Consider the following 19,173-nt stretch of genomic DNA (forward strand, 5'->3'; position numbering starts at 1 on the left):
CCAATGAGGTTAATTCTCGTGTTATGCAGCACGTTTGAGCTTCTGCAAGAACCAATGAGGTTCATTCTCGTGTTACGCAGCACGTTTGAGCTTCTGCAAGAACCAATGAGGTTCATTCTCGTGTTACGCAGCACGTTTGAGCTTCTGCAAGAACCAATGAGGTTCATTCTCGTGTTACGCATCACGTTTGAGCTTCTGCAAGAACCAATGAGGTTCATTCTCGTGTTACGCAGCACGTTTGAGTTTCAGCAAGAACCAATGAGGTTCATTCTCGTGTTACGCAGCACGTTTGAGCTTCAGCAAGAACCAATGAGGTTCATTCTCGTGTTACGCAGCACGTTTGAGCTTCTGTAAGAACCAATGAAGTTCATTCTCGTGTTACGCATCACGTTTGAGCTTCAGCAAGAACCAGTGAGGTTCATTCTCGTGTTACGCAGCACGTTTGAGCTTCTGTAAGAACCAATGAGGTTCATTCTCGTGTTACGCAGCACGTTTGAGCTTCTGTAAGAACCAATGAGGTTCATTCTCGTGTTACGCAGCACGTTTGAGCTTCAGCAAGAACCAGTGAGGTTCATTCTCGTGTTACGCAGCACGTTTGAGCTTCTGTAAGAACCAATGAGGTTCATTCTCGTGTTACGCAGCACGTTTGAGCTTCTGCAAGAACCAGTGAGGTTCATTCTCGTGTTACGCAGCACGTTTGAGCTTCTGCAAGAACCAATGAGGTTCATTCTCGTGTTACGCATCACGTTTGAGCTTCTATAAGAACCAATGAGGTTCATTCTCGTGTTACGCAGCACGTTTGAGCTTCTGTAAGAACCAATGAGGTTCATTCTCGTGTTACGCATCACGTTTGAGCTTCAGCAAGAACCAATGAGGTTAATTCTCGTGTTACGCAGCACGTTTGAGCTTCTGTAAGAACCAATGAGGTTCATTCTCGTGTTACGCAGCAGGTTTGAGCTTCTGCAAGAACCAATGAGGTTCATTCTCGTGTTACGCAGCACGTTTGAGCTTCTGTAAGAACCAATGAGGTTCATTCTCGTGTTACGCATCACGTTTGAGCTTCAGCAAGAACCAATGAAGTTCATTCTCGTGTTACGCAACACGTTTGAGCTTCTGCAAGAACCAATGAGGTTCATTCTCGTGTTACGCAGCACGTTTGAGCTTCTGCAAGAACCAATCAGGTTCATTCTCGTGTTACGCAGCACGTTTGAGCTTCTGCAAGAACCAATGAGGTTCATTCTTGTGTTACGCAGCACATTTGAGCTTCTGCAAGAACCAATGAGGTTCATTCTCGTGTTACGCATCACGTTTGAGTAAAAAGCCTAAATAAAAGCCTAAATTCAATCTGTTCATAATTTAACGTGATCGAGTCTCTTCAGAAAAATTTGGACTAAACCGCTCAATTCGCATGGATTAGTTTTACGATCTCTTTATGAACTCTTTGATGTGGTAGTTCTCAGAAAGCTCTCAGATTTCATCAAAAAAATCTTCATTTGTGTTCTGAATATGAACAAAAGTCTTACAGGTTTGGAACGACATGAGGGAGAGTAATTAATGACAGAATTTTCATTTTTGGGTAAACTATCACTTTAAATTAATAATTCACCAAAAAAATTAATTATTCATCGGCAGCTCTCATAAACTGATGGCACTCTATTGTGTCTTCCTCTGATCTGAAGCTGAATAAAGGTACTCATTTGCCCGTTACTTATTCCACTTGACTTGAGTTGATTAGACACTTCATTACACCCAGTGAGTGCTGTCAACTGTATTTGCATTGTATGATTAAATCTATATCAAATGCAGTTAGTTATTAAAAATATAAGATGGCAGTTGAACTGTAAAGTACATTTAAGAAGTGTGTTACGAAACAGTCTTGAAAGTGCCTACTCTATTTAAGTACACTTAAGTGGCCTTTTAATTCATCACTAATATATGATCTGCAAGGACTGTTTCATAAAAATATACTTTTAAGGTTTGAAGTACACTATAAGTGCACATTCAATCCAATTAAGTGCCCTTCTTTTTCACAAGGATAATTAAAATGCCATCTGTTTGTCTATAGGTGAACTAGCAAACTGAAGTATAAACGGCTAAGAATGGTGTGTGTTGTGTTCATGACAGCACCAAGAAAAAAAGCTTTACAGCGTTCATAGTTGGAGTGTGAGCCGCTGTCCCAGACGCTGCAGTGGCATATAGTCTCTTTGTTGAACCTATACATTCAGTTAAACATCAGTGATGCTGAATATAATGCAACACATTTAAAGGCGCCTTATTTAAATGCAGATTGCACTGGGCTGTATTTCAGTTCATACTAGCTTAAAATGTGGTCTACTCTTCACACAATGGCTATGACTTGTACAGTAGCTGTACAAGATATCTAAATACAAATCCTAAATATACACACTTAAGGTAATACACACAATTATAATATACACATTTAAGAAAAATGTGTAAAAATTAAAATTAAAATAAAAAAAAAATCAATACGCCAGAGAAAACAAATACGTTTTTAAATGAGACTTAAAAATTGCCACTCTGATCTCTAAGGCCTGGTTGATCCATAACCGAGGACCAACCACAGAAAACACTCGATCCCCTTTACGTTTAAGTTTGAGTGTGGGACTAGACGGAGGTTTTGGTCACTTGATCTTAAGCTTCTTTAAGGGTATAGGAATGCAGCAATTCTGATAAGTAGATAGGAGCATGGTTATGCAGACATTCACAGTGTATACAAATAAAAGAATCTTAAAGGGAAAAAATGAAAAAAATGGTGCCCATTCACTCCCAATTATAAAGCTTGGAAGAGCCAGGACATTTAAATATAACTCTGATTGTATTCGTCTGAAAGAAGGGGTGAGTTCACTTAGGATGACTTCAGGATGAGTAAATCATGGGCTAATTTTAATTTTTGGATGAACTGTCCCTTTAAAGTCAATTCTATACTGAATAGGCAGCCATAATAATACCTGCACACTGTGTGTCTGTATATTGTGTTGTTTGATTTGACCCAGATCTGGTATGTCAGATGAGCACTCGTACCCAGCGAGTCCGAACCACCCACCGGAGGCTGGCGGAGCAGGGGCTGATGGGAAAGACGCCGGCCCCACGCAGACTCAGTCCCTGGACCGAGCGCACCGGCCCCCGGGCTCCTCCAGTTCTGCTGGGGCCCGACAGCACTCTCTGGGACGCCTCCAGGTCCACCACGGGCCCCCAGCGCCAGAATCAGCTCTCAACGGGCCCCGGCCAGCAGCTGCTAAAGAATACAGGCATGTCACTTCTCTCTCGAAAGTTACAGACTATAATGCTATCGACTACTGGAGTATTTTTGGGGAGTAAACAACTAGCGGTGCTACTTTTATCATTAAGTAATGTTGTGATGTCCAGATGTATTTCATTCAAGTCATTGGTTTTTTGGGAAACACATTATTTTGATGGTCCCTTTTGAACATCAAAGTAACTTTGCAACAACATGTCAACTCACTCTCATTAGAGTATTAGTAGACTGTCTTCTTAAAGGATTAGTTCACTTTCAAAAAAAATTTGCTGATAATTTACTCACCCCGATGTCATCCAAGATATCCATGTCTTTCTTTCTTCAGTCGAAAAGAAATGAAGGTTTTTGAGGAAAACATTCCAGGATTTTTCTACACAGAATGGACTTCAATGGCAACCAACAAAAAAAAAAAAAAAAATATATATATATATATATATACTTTTTTAACCACAAATGCCTGTCTTGTACCATCTCTGAGATGTGCCACGTATTACGTCATCACGATGAGCATTTGTGGTTAAAAATATATATATTTTTTTTTTTTGAAAATTACCGATCGTTTCGCTAGATAAGACCCTTATTTCTCGGCTGGGATCGTGTTGAGACTTTGAAGCTGCATTGAGACGGACATTTGGACCTTCAAACTGTTGGACCCTGGAAAAAATCCTGGAATGTTTTCCTCAAAAACCTTAATTTCTTTTCGACTGAAGAAAGAAAGACATGGATATCTTTGATGACATCGGGGTGAGTAAATTATCAGCAAAAAATTTTTTTGAAAGTGAACTAATCCTTTAATATCTGCTAACTCTTTATTGTGATGCTCCCCAACAGACATTCTACTGACTGTAAGTAACTTTGCAACTACATGTCAACGTATTCTAACCCATTCCAGTCTACTAATACTCTACTAATACTCTACTAATACTCTAATGAGAGTTAGTAGACATGTGGGTGCAACGTTACTTATAGTTAACAGAATGTGTTGAAGGGACCATCAAAATAAAGTGAAACCATTTTTTGTACTGAACACACATCTGTATACGTGGCACATCTCAGAGATGGTACAAGACGGGCATTTGTGGTTAAAAAAGTATATATATATATTTTATTTTATTTTTGGTTGCCATTGAAGTCCATTCTGTGTAGAAAAATCCTGGAATGTTTTCCTCAAAAACCTTAATTTCTTTTCGATGTGTAGACAGCATCAGTCATTATAATCTGAACACACATCTGTATACTGTATCAGTGTAGACAGCGTCAGTCATTATAATCTGAACACACATCTGTATACTGTATCAGTGTATCAGTGTCATTCATTATAATCTGAACACACATCTGTATACTGTATCAGTGTATCAGAGTCAGTCATTATAATCTGAACACACATCTGTATACTGTATCAGTGTATCAGCGTCAGTCATTATAATCTGAACACACATCTGTATACTGTATCAGTGTATCAGCGTCAGTCATTATAATCTGAACACACATCTGTATACTGTATCAGTGTATCAGCGTCAGTCATTATAATCTGAACACACATCTGTATACTGTATCAGTGTATCAGTGTCAGTCATTATAATCTGAACACACATCTGTATACTGTATCAGTGTATCAGTGTCAGTCATTATAATCTGAACACACATCTGTATACTATATCAGTGTAGACAGCGTCAGTCATTATAATCTGAACACACATCTGTATACTGTATCAGTGTATCAGCGTCAGTCATTATAATCTGAACACACATCTGTATACTGTATCAGTGTATCAGCGTCAGTCATTATAATCTGAACACACATCTGTATACTGTATCAGTGTATCAGCGTCAGTCATTATAATCTGAACACACATCTGTATACTGTATCAGTGTAGACAGCATCAGTCATTATAATCTGAACACACATCTGTATACTGTATCAGTGTATCAGAGTCAGTCATTATAATCTGAACACACATCTGTATACTGTATCAGTGTATCAGCGTCAGTCATTATAATCTGAACACACATCTGTATACTGTATCAGTGTATCAGCGTCAGTCATTATAATCTGAACACACATCTGTATACTGTATCAGTGTATCAGTGTCAGTCATTATAATCTGAACACACATCTGTATACTGTATCAGTGTAGACAGCGTCAGTCATTATAATCTGAACACACATCTGTATACTGTATCAGTGTATCAGCGTCAGTCATTATAATCTGAACACACATCTGTATACTGTATCAGTGTATCAGCGTCAGTCATTATAATCTGAACACACATCTGTATACTGTATCAGTGTATCAGCGTCAGTCATTATAATCTGAACACACATCTGTATACTGTATCAGTGTATCAGCATCAGTCATTATAATCTGAACACACATCTGTATACTGTATCAGTGTATCAGCGTCAGTCATTATCATCTGAACACACATCTGTATACTGTATCAGTGTATCAGTGTCAGTCATTATAATCTGAACACACATCTGTATACTGTATCAGTGTATCAGCGTTAGTCATTATAATCTGAACACACATCTGTATACTGTATCAGTGTATCAGCGTCAGTCATTATAATCTGAACACACATCTGTATACTGTATCAGTGTATCAGTGTCAGTCATTATAATCTGAACACACATCTGTATACTGTATCAGTGTATCAGAGTCAGTCATTATAATCTGAACACACATCTGTATACTGTATCAGTGTATCAGCGTCAGTCATTATAATCTGAACACACATCTGTATACTGTATCAGTGTCAGTCATTATAATCTGAACACACATCTGTATACTGTATCAGTGTATCAGCGTCAGTCATTATCATCTGAACACACATCTGTATACTGTATCAGTGTATCAGTGTCAGTCATTATAATCTGAACACACATCTGTATACTGTATCAGTGTATCAGCGTCAGTCATTATAATCTGAACACACATCTGTATACTGTATCAGTGTATCAGCGTCAGTCATTATCATCTGAACACACATCTGTATACTGTATCAGTGTATCAGCGTCAGTCATTATAATCTGAACACACATCTGTATACTGTATCAGTGTAGACAGCATCAGTCATTATAATCTGAACACACATCTGTATACTGTATCAGTGTATCAGCGTCAGTCATTATAATCTGAACACACATCTGTATACTGTATCAGTGTATCAGCGTCAGTCATTATAATCTGAACACACATCTGTATACTGTATCAGTGTATCAGCGTCAGTCATTATAATCTGAACACACATCTGTATACTGTATCAGTGTATCAGCGTCAGTCATTATAATCTGAACACACATGTGTATACTGTATCAGTGTATCAGAGTCAGTCATTATAATCTGAACACACATCTGTATACTGTATCAGTGTATCAGTGTCAGTCATTATAATCTGAACACACATCTGTATACTGTATCAGTGTAGACAGCGTCAGTCATTATAATCTGAACACACATCTGTATACTGTATCAGTGTATCAGCATCAGTCATTATAATCTGAACACACATCTGTATACTGTATCAGTGTAGACAGCGTCAGTCATTATAATCTGAACACACATCTGTATACTGTATCAGTGTCAGTCATTATAATCTGAACACACATCTGTATACTGTATCAGTGTATCAGTGTCAGTCATTATAATCTGAACACATCTGTATACTGTATCAGTGTATCAGCGTCAGTCATTATCATCTGAACACACATCTGTATACTGTATCAGTGTAGACAGCATCAGTCATTATAATCTGAACACACATCTGTATACTGTATCAGTGTAGACAGCGTCAGTCATTATAATCTGAACACACATCTGTATACTGTATCAGTGTATCAGCGTCAGTCATTATAATCTGAACACACATCTGTATACTGTATCAGTGTATCAGTGTCAGTCATTATAATCTGAACACACATCTGTATACTGTATCAGTGTATCAGCGTCAGTCATTATAATCTGAACACACATCTGTATACTGTATCAGTGTAGACAGTCAGTTATTATAATCTGAACACACATCTGTATACTGTATCAGTGTATCAGCGTCAGTCATTATAATCTGAACACACATCTGTATACTGTATCAGTGTATCAGCATCAGTCATTATAATCTGAACGCACATCTGTATACTGTATCAGTGTATCAGCATCAGTCATTATAATCTGAACACACATCTGTATACTGTATCAGTGTATCAGCGTCAGTCATTATAATCTGAACACACATCTGTATACTGTATCAGTGTATCAGCATCAGTCATTATAATCTGAACACACATCTGTATACTGTATCAGTGTATCAGCATCAGTCATTATAATCTGAACACACATCTGTATACTGTATCAGTGTAGACAGTCAGTTATTATAATCTGAACACACATCTGTATACTGTATCAGTGTATCAGCGTCAGTCATTATAATCTGAACACACATCTGTATACTGTATCAGTGTATCAGCGTCAGTCATTATAATCTGAACACACATCTGTATACTGTATCAGTGTAGACAGCGTCAGTCATTATAATCTGAACACACATCTGTATACTGTATCAGTGTATCAGCATCAGTCATTATAATCTGAACACACATCTGTATACTGTATCAGTGTAGACAGCGTCAGTCATTATAATCTGAACACACATCTGTATACTGTATCAGTGTCAGTCATTATAATCTGAACACACATCTGTATACTGTATCAGTGTATCAGTGTCAGTCATTATAATCTGAACACATCTGTATACTGTATCAGTGTATCAGCGTCAGTCATTATCATCTGAACACACATCTGTATACTGTATCAGTGTAGACAGCATCAGTCATTATAATCTGAACACACATCTGTATACTGTATCAGTGTAGACAGCGTCAGTCATTATAATCTGAACACACATCTGTATACTGTATCAGTGTATCAGCGTCAGTCATTATAATCTGAACACACATCTGTATACTGTATCAGTGTATCAGTGTCAGTCATTATAATCTGAACACACATCTGTATACTGTATCAGTGTATCAGCGTCAGTCATTATAATCTGAACACACATCTGTATACTGTATCAGTGTAGACAGTCAGTTATTATAATCTGAACACACATCTGTATACTGTATCAGTGTATCAGCGTCAGTCATTATAATCTGAACACACATCTGTATACTGTATCAGTGTATCAGCATCAGTCATTATAATCTGAACGCACATCTGTATACTGTATCAGTGTATCAGCATCAGTCATTATAATCTGAACACACATCTGTATACTGTATCAGTGTATCAGCGTCAGTCATTATAATCTGAACACACATCTGTATACTGTATCAGTGTATCAGCATCAGTCATTATAATCTGAACACACATCTGTATACTGTATCAGTGTATCAGCATCAGTCATTATAATCTGAACACACATCTGTATACTGTATCAGTGTAGACAGTCAGTTATTATAATCTGAACACACATCTGTATACTGTATCAGTGTATCAGCGTCAGTCATTATAATCTGAACACACATCTGTATACTGTATCAGTGTAGACAGGATCAGTCATTATAATGACTTCTGTTTGCTTTTGATGCGACACTCACATCCAGTGTGGGCAAATGTCAGCCGTTAAGGGACTGAACACCAGTGGGCGGAGCCTATGATGAGATGATGTATAACTATTGGTCAATGTCTTGCTCTATATTTGCCCAGATCCGCAATATCAAAACAAGCAGTTTTTGGAGCTTCATTAAATAAATGCTTAGTTTATAATGAGGACGTTTTATTCTGTGTAAACATTTCAATAATGTGTGCAAACATTTCAATAATTATTTAGGTTTAAAATGACCGAGGGTAAGTACTCATCTTTATTTTTATGTGAACTGTTCTTTTTGAGGCAGTAATAGGAAGTGACAAATATTTTTCAATGCAAAATACAGTAGTCAACATTTAAAGTGGATCAAAACCTTTCATCAAAGTTATACATGAATTTGGAACAATACCCGTTCTTGTCTTAGGAAAACTTTGATGAACTTTTTTTGATCCACTTCAAATGTGGACTACTGTAGTTCCTTAAACAACTTTCCCTTGTAATCACTTGTTTTAAGCTGTGTAAACATTTCAATCTTTATTTTTTGGTGAACTGTTCTTTTGAGGCAATAGTGGCATTAGTAGGAAATGACAAAAAAAATTCAATGCAAAATAGTTCCTTAAACAACTTTCCCTTGTAATCCCTTGACAGCGGCCATCAAATCCTCGAGCACATCATCCCACCCGCCCCCCCTCCCCCTCCTCCCCTCATCCCTTCATCTCAGACTGCGTTTGACAGCACATCTGGCCCTCCATCACTGGCTCCGGGGACAGTGATCTCCCTCTCACGGCCCTACAGCCCCTCTCCTCCACCGGCTCCTGCCTCGGCCTACACCGGTTCCCCTTCGCATGCTGTGATGGGCGGCCCACCAATGGCCCCACCTCCCCCCCCACCGGGACCGCCCACCCACGCCCCGTCCCCGTCCCGAGGAACACACACACCTGGAGAGTCTACTCTTCCCAGGAAGGGCCAGGTGCCCCTCGTCCCCATCAGTGATGCCCGGAGCGACCTGCTGGCCGCCATCCGCAGAGGTCAGTACGCACAGACGTCTAAAACAAGGCAAAATTTGGACTGTCAGTGAAAATTTAATAGACGTCTAAACCACAGCCCAAGAATAGCCTATTTTATTCTATGCGCGTAATGTGTGCCTATATAGTCCACAACACGCGCACACTATGCTTATTAAACACACTCTGCTTATTAAACACACTCTGCTTATTACACACACTCTGCTTATTACACACACAGGGATGCACAGCAGCACATAAACATGCCAAATATTTTAAATAAAAGGATTACAATGTAAAAGATTATTATTGTGTACATAAAGATATGGTGAATCCGGCTTGTCCTGTAGATGTTCTCCTTGCGTACTTTTACCTTGCACACAGATCTGTTTGCGCTCTGGAGACGCATTCGGTCTTTCCACTATCAAATTCCGTCATGTAAATAGCGAATCTGCCATGGCGCGAGCACAGCTGGCATTTAAAGGGAATGGGAGATGAGACTGATTGGTTTAACGCACATAAATCCCAAAACACACCCATTACTCATTAAGAGAATAGAGACAAAACACACCCATTACTCATTAAGAGAATAGAGACAAAACACACCCATTACTCATTAAGAGAATAGAGACAAAACACACCCATTACTCATTAAGAGAATAGAGACAAAACACACCCATTACTCATTAGGAGTATAGGGACAACCCTCTTAGACCATGCGCCGGGAGCGCCGACCATTTTTCCCGTCGTTAAACTAGCAAAAGTGGATTTGGTTCACCTAAGTGAACTTGCGCCCTGCGCTTAGATCGTTAAAATAGGGCCCTCAGTGTGCAAGGACCTTTATAATGGGTTTGTAAAAGGTGTTTTTATGCATGTTTGGCCTGAGTTTTTGTTGCATTTCCACTGTTCTGACCAATCTAGCAGAGGGGTCTCCAGCATGTGGCTTTTCAAACACTTCGAAACACTGAATCATTTTACGAAGCAATTGGTTCAGCTGATTCAAAGCTTTGAAAAGCTTTGTTTCTCCAATCACTAGTTAGGGGTCGGCTGTGTAGATCATCCAATGAAGGTGCGTGACGCAGAGTGAAAGATAATAATACACTTTAATCAACACAAGGTACAAGAGCATAACACAAACCAAGTGTAATGTTAACACAAGACCGGGGGAGAACAGAAGCTTAAATACACAGAGGAAGGTAATCAACTGAACAGGGAACAGGTGTGACACTAATCAGTTGATCAATGAGTGCTTTCATACCCGTCATGGCGCTGCTCTGATTAAGGTCTATTCATAGTCAATGAATATTTTTAATAACTGAATTGTAATTTGTGTGGCAGCACTGACTCAACTGAGCGAGCTTTGAGCTGCACAGGCAATAGTCAAGTCAAGTCAAGTCATCTTCATTTATATAGCGCTTTTATCAATGTAGATTGTTCCAAAGCGGCTTTACAGAGATACAAGGATAGTTTAAAGTAACAGAGATTGTTTTGATTGTTAGATTGTGAGATTGTTAACATAGGGGCCGCTAACACGACACCGTTTTAACAGGAAACTCTACACAGACTTTAAACGCGAAACCTGTGAGAACGCTGATGGCGTGCACATGCGTATTACGAGTTCAGTCTATTGGTATGCGCGTTTGAATATATGTGTGCAGGTTTGTAATTCCCTACAAAACAAGCCTTAAAAAACGACTTGTCTGGCCTTAACATTTTTGATACAGAATTTTATCACTTCGGGGTAGATACGCGAACCGAATTTTCCCGAAAATGCTTTATCTGTAGAGTGGTAAAGGGATCCTCCATAGGGAGAGACTAGTTGGCACTTCAGCACCCCGCTATGACATCGGGTCCAGGCGAAGGTCCTTCGTCAGATCTGGATACGGCCTGGATCCGGCAGGCTGCGGGAAAACCTCGGGATAAACAAAGACACTAAAATTAGCGTAGATGCCATTCTTCTTATGATGTAACGAGTACATCAGGATTTATGGGAAGTGTTCCCGGTTCTGGCTGGCCTAATCTATGCAGCCTAACATGGAATTATATAAATCTATAATGTGTTATGTGTATGCTAGGTCAAAGAGATGTGTTTTTAGTCTAGCTTTGAACTGACAGTGTGTGTCTGCTTCCCGGACAATTTTAGGAAGACTGTTCCAAAGTTTTGGTGCTAAATAGGAGAAGGATCTACCGCCAGCAGTCGATTTTGATATTCTAGGTGTTATTAACTGGCCGGAATTTTGAGATCGCAATAGACGTGAATAGACACACAATAGTGTGTATGCGTGTGACGTCACTGTCGGCTGGAGTGACTGCGGTCACACACACTGAGTGGCAAAAAGACTGAGCGGCAGCATTAGTTTGCAGCGTGAATGACACGAAAAACACACAAAACACACCTAAAACGGAAAAGAGCTTTGAGATCGACTGTACAACTAGATTTGACAAGAAATCTGAGGTATATTTTTACACACTGCCGAAAGCTACAGAACAGAGAAGCAGATGGATTCACAGAAACAACTGGATCCAGGCAGAGAAAGCTGGATTTGCAGTTATCATTGTGTGTCAATATGCTGAATTTATTGTATTGTTATATATTGTATTGACAACTCATCAATTAAATATTTACCATTGAATATTCTGCATAATTGGACGTTTTTAAATAAACACTGACAAAAAACTACACAAGTTTTAGGGCTGGAGGTATATATTACATTGATACAAGTCATCACATAGATACAAGTCACCTATATTATATTTATATAAAGTGTTCACAGGCAAATTTGCTTGATGTTTGCTTGCTCAGCATTGAAATCAGGCTCATATAAATGTCAGGAAACACGATTCCTGCTGCATGTCAATATCCATGATCACTGGATCTTTGGTAAGTTGTAAGGAACACATTTTGAGTCCAACCTTTAGTTTAAACTGATAATCGTTAGTTTTACTCGCGTTTTCACAGTTTCCCCTGTTAAACCCAGTCACTCAGCAGCTCTTCTGCCACTCAGTCCGGCTGAGGGAGTGTGTTCCCGCAGGAAAGTGACGTCAATGCATTCCCTCTATATGGCGAATCACGTCATAGCCCCAATCCTCCCAGGCTCAATTATGTCTTTTCTAGAAACCTACTGTCCTAGGCATTATCTTTTATTGACTGTTGACTTGTCCTCTAGGTATCCAGCTTCGTAAGGTGCAAGAGCAGAGAGAGCAGGAGGCCAAGAAAGAGCCCGTGGGGAACGACGTGGCCACCATTCTGTCCCGCCGCATCGCAGTGGAGTACAGCGAATCAGACGAGGACTCGGAGCCGGAGGAGAACGAGTGGTCCGACTGAGCCCGGGCGGAGAGGACTGCGAACACCAGCAGAATGCTGCTATCCATTCCTGCACACACACACTCCTCCTCATACGCTCAGATGGTCCATGGATGAGGCCGCTGAGGAGATCACAAACTGAATGCAATGCAAAGTGGAAGGACGCGGTGCAAGTGCAGAGATAGAGAGATGACAGAAGAGACAGTTCAGACACTTTCAGAAAACAGTGTGTCTCATAAATACAATGTAAATTCAACATGCTAGCTTTTGCAAGAGTTGCCAAGAAAATACTTATTGAGAAAAAATATTCGTTCTGTGATTTTTGATTATCTTTTGATCTTTTGTCAGCCGTCCGGAGAATATAGTGAAATATCTATCCATATCTTGTGATACACAAAAACGATGGTCAACAGTGGTGTTAGCACTTGTGTTAATTTTACGTTCAAATTATTGCCACATTATTGTTACGCAAACACATTTGTTGTGATATCTCAGGCTTGCTTCACGCGAGATGCCCTGAATACAGTATATGGACAATCAAATCATCGCTATAGTAGATATTTAAAGTTGCTCTAATCAAAGTACTTTTCTCCTTCAATATCACAACTCTCCATTATCCAACATTTGTCTCTTTGTTCAATTGTGGACAGTGTTGTGATGATTATTTATGCCCCAGTTTAGCAGTGAGTGAATTTCTTGATGCTTTCATTATTACTTTTTTTTATTTCTTAAGGCACCGATGTGGCCAATAATTTATTACTGCTCGCAGTTTACTAATAGTGTGTGTTTGTGTATTGTGTGTGTGCTTAAATGTGTCAGACGAGGTGATGGAGTACGAGACTGTGACATCCGCTATCATTTGTAACAATACTCTGTACTGTATCATTAATATGTTTTACAATTTATTGTTGTATAGATTTTTGTAACACTGCTCAAAAGACGGAAATGGCATCTTATGTTTAAACTATCATGTTGTAGGAATAGAGTCTAAAATGCATGTATGAATAATAAATGAAATAAATTAAAAAATCGAATAAAATTTAGCTTTTACTGAAATTGAAATTTGCATTTTAGTGCACAACTCTAGAACCACAAGGGCCAACACTATTTTTTTCCTCTGAATCCGTAAGTCAATCCCTAAAATAAATCATATCCAAGATTTTTTCATTTTTTAATTCCCCCTAGACTCGGGCTATTCAATTGGCGGCCCGCCAATCATCTCCATCCGGCCCGACGGCACCAACCTCCCTCCTCCTCTTTTCCTGGCGGTGCGGCAAATTTAGTTTGATAAATTGGTTTCTCGGTCAGTACAGTAACAAGTTCAACAAATAGTTGCGTTTACTACCGGTCCCGGACACTATTATTAAACGTTGCGACAACCAGTGGGAAGCGTTTCAGTTCGACAACCTCTCTGTTACAAACCACAAATCACTCGATGGTTTAACTAGTATTAAATCGGATGAAACAGCCTCAACATTCCCAACAAGACTGATGAGGAAAGCAGGAGAAACATTGTGGCATGAACGAAATTAGAAGACTTTAAATCCCCTAATCACCCTTACAAACATTTACCATGAATGTACTAGTAATTTACCATGGTTGGGCAGAAATGTGCAATATATATATTGAATACTATGTAGTAATAAATAAATATAGTGATTTATATTGCATTAGATTTATTAGGTGGGTGTCATGATTCCTGTGCTGTGTTTCCCTTGTCTTGTGTGCACTTTTGTTATTTCCTGTTCTGTGCCATGTTTTGTAGTCCTTTGTAGTCTTTCTTGTTTATTAGTCTCCCCAGGTGTTTCTTATTAACCACGCCCCCTCGTTACTTAATTAAGCTTGTTTGTCTCTGTGTATTTATAGCCCTTGTGTTTCACTTGTTACCTGGTCAGTTGTTGTACATGTATGGGTGCTTCTAGTTCGGTCCTTCTCGTGGTTTTGTTTCTTTGTCCTTCGTGTTCTTTATTATTTGTACTACGTGTTTCTCCATTAAAACCCTGCATATAGATCCTCGCTTCCGCCTGCTTTCTCCTGCACACTACAGAACAACTGACCCACATTATGGATCTAGCAGGTAGTAACCGGTACCCCCTGAGCAGACTTAGTTCAATTTATCAACATGATCACAACATTGAGAATTACGTGGAAGAGTTCCTTTTTTACAGTCACCTCGTTCCTGGTGACGATGCGATGCTTAAGGACTGTTTATGGAGTGGACTGGAACTGGACATTAGCCTGAATCTACCGGAGGAAGACCCCAACTGGACCCTGGCACAGTATCTTGATTTTGTCCTGCTGTTTTGTGGATCCTCCTTCACTGTAGGAGAGGTGGAGAAGGAGGTTATCGCTTCTGCCGATCCAGAGACTATTCACGTCGTTTCTGCTGATCCAGAGACTGTTCACGTCGCTTCTTCTGATCCAGAGACTGTTCACATCGCTTCTGCTGATCCAGAGACTGTTCACGTCGCTTCTGCTGATCCAGAGACTGTTCACGTCGCTTCTGCTGATCCAGAGACTGTTCACGTCGCTTCAGCTGATCCAGAGACTGTTCACGTCGCTTCTGCTGATCCAGAGACTGTTCACGTCGCTTCTGCCGATCCAGAGACTGTTCACGTCGTTTCTGCCGATCCAGAGACTGTTCACGTCGCTTCTTCTGATCCAGAGACTGTTCACGTCGCTTCTACTGATCCAGAGACTGTTCACGTCGCTTCTTCTGATCCAGAGACTGTTCACGTCGCTTCTGCTGATCCAGAGACTGTTCACGTCACTTCTGCCGATCCAGAGCTTCACGCCAGTCCAGCCGAGCTTGCACTTCACGCCAGCCCAGAGTCTCCTTCGCCACTGGTCCCGTCCAGTCCAGAGTCTCCTTCGCCGCTGGTCCTGCCCAGCTCAAAGCCCTCTTCACCGCTGGTCCCGTCCAGCCCAGAGCCTTCACCGCTGGTCCCGCCCAGCTCAGAGTCCTCTTCGCCACTGGTTCTGTCCAGCTTAACACCCTCTTCTTCCCTGGTCCTGTCCAGCTCAGAGTCCTCTTCACCGCTGGTCCCGTCCAGCACAGAGCCTTCACCGCTGGTCCCGCCCAGCTCAGAGTCCTCTTCGCCGCTGGTTCCGTCCAGCTCAGAGCTCTCATCGCTGCCCAGCACAGAGCCCTCATCACTGCCCAGCTCAAAGCCCTCGTCGCCGCTGGTCCTGCCCAGCTCAAAGCCCTCTTCGCCGCTGGTCCTGCCCAGCTCAAGGCCCTCTTCATCGCTGGTCCAGGACTCTTAACGGGGGGCCTCCCCAAGAAAATTTTTGGGGGGGGGGGGGCAATACACCTCCGGACCAGTCTGATCCGCCAGGACCGCCAGAGGGGTGGTCTCCTGTTCCGCCTGGCCGCCCGAGGGGTCGTCTCCGCCGTGGCCGCCCGAGGGGTCGTCTCCGCCGTGGCCGCCCGAGGGGTCGTCTCCGCCGTGGCCGCCCGAGGGGTCGTCTCCGCCGTGGCCGCCCGAGGGGTCGTCTCCGCCGTGGCCGCCCGAGGGGTCGTCTCCGCCGTGGCCGCCCGAGGGGTCGTCTCCGCCGTGGCCGCCCGAGGGGTCGTCTCCGCCGTGGCCGCCCGAGGGGTCGTCTCCGCCGTGGCCGCCCGAAGGGTCGTCTTCTCTCTGGCCGCCTGAACTGCTGTCTCCGCCCTGGCCGCCCGAAGGGTCGTCTCCGCCCTGGCCGCCCGTACTATTGCAGTCTCCAGGCCCTCTTCCGCTCCACGGGCCTGGCTCTCCATCCCGTCCCCCGGGTCCGCCTCCACTCCACCACCCTCCTGAATAATTTCCTGAGGAGCGTCTGGAATCCGCTCCTTAAGTGGGGGGCTATGTCATGATTCCTGTGCTGTGTTTCCCTTGTCTTGTGTGCACTTTTGTTATTTCCTGTTCTGTGCCATGTTTTGTAGTCCTTTGTAGTCTTTCTTGTTTATTAGTCTCCCCAGGTGTTTCTTATTAACCACGCCCCCTTGTTACTTAATTAAGCTTGTTTGTCTCTGTGTATTTATAGCCCTTGTTTCACTTGTTACCTGGTCAGTTGTTGTACATGTATGGGTGCTTCTAGTTCGGTCCTTCTCGTGGTTTTGTTTCTTTGTCCTTCGTGTTCTTTATTTGTACTACGTGTTTCTCCATTAAAACCCTGCATTTAGATCCTCGCTTTCTCCTGCACACTGCAGTGGGTAGAGGAATATATAATTAATGTTTGTTATGAAATTATGTCAGTTTCTTTGTAAAAGTGCATAGTTTTTAACTTGTGTTTAGGCATTTTTTTTATACAGTGGGAGTGAGTAGCCTGTGGTTATCAAGTCTCACTGTCAGAATATTTTCATTTAAGCATAACAATTATAAATAAAATAATTATTATTTCTCACCAACAGCTACGAGTTTGTATAATTTATTTATTTGTTCCAAGAAAAATAGTTGTACACAGCTGTAAATTATCAAGTTTTTATTTATTATAGTTTTATATGTCTGCATACTATTGGGTACCACATTTCCAAGTAAATACCATACTTTTTTAGGGTTACTTTAACTTATTTATTGAAACTGTTATGTTTCAATAAATAAGCTTAACCCCCAAATCAACCCACCGGCCCACCTCAACTTTTCGATTTGATAATTCGGCCCTCGAATGAAGCTAATTGAATGGCCCTGTCCTAGACTGTTGGTTCAACTCAACTCAAAAACCCCTATCTTCTGACATAACATCAGAACAAATAGTTATCCAAATAATTTTGATACATCAACACTAGGGTTGCAAAGTGGTGTAAAATTTCCGGAAATGTTCCAGAAGCTTTCCAGGGGAAGTTAAGCTGGGGAATTTTGGAAATATTCCAAGTAGGAAATTTAATGGGAATTAAATGGAATTATTTGGAAACTTGGTCTTAAGCATAAGGTTAACCTGCAGTTTTGCAAATTTCCTGTTTAGTCCCATTAATTCCTGTTAATTCCCAAATATTCCCATTAATTCCCATACAAAGTTTCCAACTTTGAAAATTCCTGGAATTTTGCAACCACAGGAAACACCCATTTTTACGAATTTACTACAGCGTATCTGACAATCACAATCTTCAGATTTAACAAAACTTGATACACAGATGACACACACCAAGTTGTGTCAAATTCCAGCCATAGGGGGCACTAGAACTTATTTAATCAAATTTATTTAGTCGTTTTTGGGTCAAATGCTTACAGTACATTTTCTTCAAATTCAGTTCAACAAACATGGCTTCCAGCAGCTAATAACGTAAAATCAGAATGACTGACCCATGAAACCATGCTGGCCAAAAGTTATAAAAGGAACTTTGATGCATTGAATCGCAGATACAATCAGATATATTTGTTGGAACGAAAGAAGGGTTGGAACGAAGGCTGTCTCCTTCCACCCTCAAGGTATATGTGGCTGCCATTTCAGCTCATCATGATTTGCTTGACTCGTTTTGAGACGTTTTATATAATAAAGGCACTAGGAAAATTAGGAACAAAACCACACTATACACATCGACAACAGACAAAGGACTGAACCAAACGGGTTATAGATATATAAACACAGAATGAATGAGGGAGAAAACAAGGAGCAGGTGGGACTAATCAATAAACAAATGATTAGCAACTAAGGAAATGGGGAGTCATCCACGACAGCAAAACTGTAAGAATGTAAGTAATCATACAGACAGTCCCTTCTCTTATAACCTGGCCGCAGTTTCAGTAGCACAAAACATTACATATTAGAGTTTAAACAACAGTTGACAAACTTTTAAAAGGTTAGAAGAACACATATATTATAGAAATAAATAATAAAAAAGATCAATATTTCCGGACTCACAAGCTACAAATGAAAACTTCACACTCATTTGACATTGACCTTTAAATGTTTCGACATGAGTCCACACACCCCACATATATTATGATCACATCCAGTACCTTAAGACAGTTGAAGTTTTGGACTTCTCTTCATCTAACAGTAAGAGGGAATGATTTTATTTGATA

The 19,173-nt window shown here is 40.8% G+C and overlaps 1 protein-coding gene across 1 annotated transcript in view; it reads left to right on the forward strand.

Annotated features, from left to right (window-relative positions):
• The window catches only part of LOC311097449 (actin-binding protein WASF3), a 38,851-nt gene extending 23,666 nt beyond the window's left edge, over positions 1–15,185 (forward strand). The window contains exons 7-9 of the mRNA XM_084137120.1: positions 3,015–3,269; positions 9,515–9,894; positions 13,038–15,185. Coding sequence (XP_083993246.1) covers positions 3,015–3,269; positions 9,515–9,894; positions 13,038–13,195 — 793 coding nt within the window. The 3' untranslated portion in view covers positions 13,196–15,185. The remainder of the gene's footprint in view (positions 1–3,014; positions 3,270–9,514; positions 9,895–13,037) is intronic.
• Positions 15,186–19,173: the final 3,988 nt, after the last annotated feature.

Source organism: Abramis brama (assembly GCF_963993115.1).
Source record: "Abramis brama genome assembly, chromosome: 15".
Taxonomy (NCBI): domain Eukaryota; kingdom Metazoa; phylum Chordata; class Actinopteri; order Cypriniformes; family Leuciscidae; genus Abramis; species Abramis brama.